At 36.5% G+C, this 731-nt stretch overlaps 1 protein-coding gene across 2 annotated transcripts in view; it reads left to right on the forward strand.

Moving 5' to 3' along the window:
* Positions 1-731, forward strand: part of LOC107748586 (endothelial cell-selective adhesion molecule-like) — a 44,626-nt gene that overhangs the window by 31,233 nt on the left and 12,662 nt on the right. For both annotated transcript variants that reach the window (XM_016563440.1, XM_016563441.1), the window contains exon 2: positions 483-628. In XM_016563440.1, coding sequence (XP_016418926.1) covers positions 483-628 — 146 coding nt within the window. The remainder of the gene's footprint in view (positions 1-482; positions 629-731) is intronic.

A 731-nucleotide genomic window follows, 5' to 3' on the forward strand; every position in this document is an offset into this window, starting at 1 on the left:
TATATTCAGTTTTCTTGCACTTTGTTGGCAACTATATTGGCAATTCATTCTGCCCTCTTGTTGTTTAATGCTTATTGAGGACCACATTAAATACTTTAATTACATCAACTAGTTTTTGAGAAGTACTTTGTACTAAATCCATCAAATGAAAGCATACAACATCTACATGTTTGGATAGTTTTTCCTACTGTAAGACTGCATTGTATGCATAGAAAAATATTGTATGCAATGTATGCATTTTCCCCACAGGACTGCTGAAAGAAATGCCTTGTGTATCACCTTATTCATTTTTTAGTACATGATTTTTGGGATCCGAAGGGGTTTTAAAAGTGTGTGTGTGTGTGTGTGTGGATGGATTAGGAGTTTTGTGTTTGTAGGATTATGATTTTTGGTCAATGTACAATTTAATGATGTCACCTAAAAGTCAAGCCCTCTGAACTCCAGGATAAGTGCCATCACTGGCTGTTTCACTGCTGTCACAGGTGATTCTCAGCGGGTCGAGATGCCACGGAAAGACATGGAGGTAGTCATGGGACAAATGGTTGTTCTGGAGGCCTGGTACACCCCCACTACCTCCATCGAGAAGAACGCTGTCATCTGGACCTTCATGGCAAATCACTCCAAACAAGTGAGTATATTTGGGATTAGCATTATAAAATTATTAGCACACTGAATATTTGAACAAAAATTATATAGTATTATAATAATATTATATATATGTTTTCAAATGT

Source organism: Sinocyclocheilus rhinocerous, unplaced genomic scaffold (genome assembly GCF_001515625.1).
Source record: "Sinocyclocheilus rhinocerous isolate Xijiao unplaced genomic scaffold, SAMN03320098_v1.1 scaffold620, whole genome shotgun sequence".
Classification (NCBI taxonomy): Eukaryota; Metazoa; Chordata; class Actinopteri; order Cypriniformes; family Cyprinidae; genus Sinocyclocheilus; species Sinocyclocheilus rhinocerous.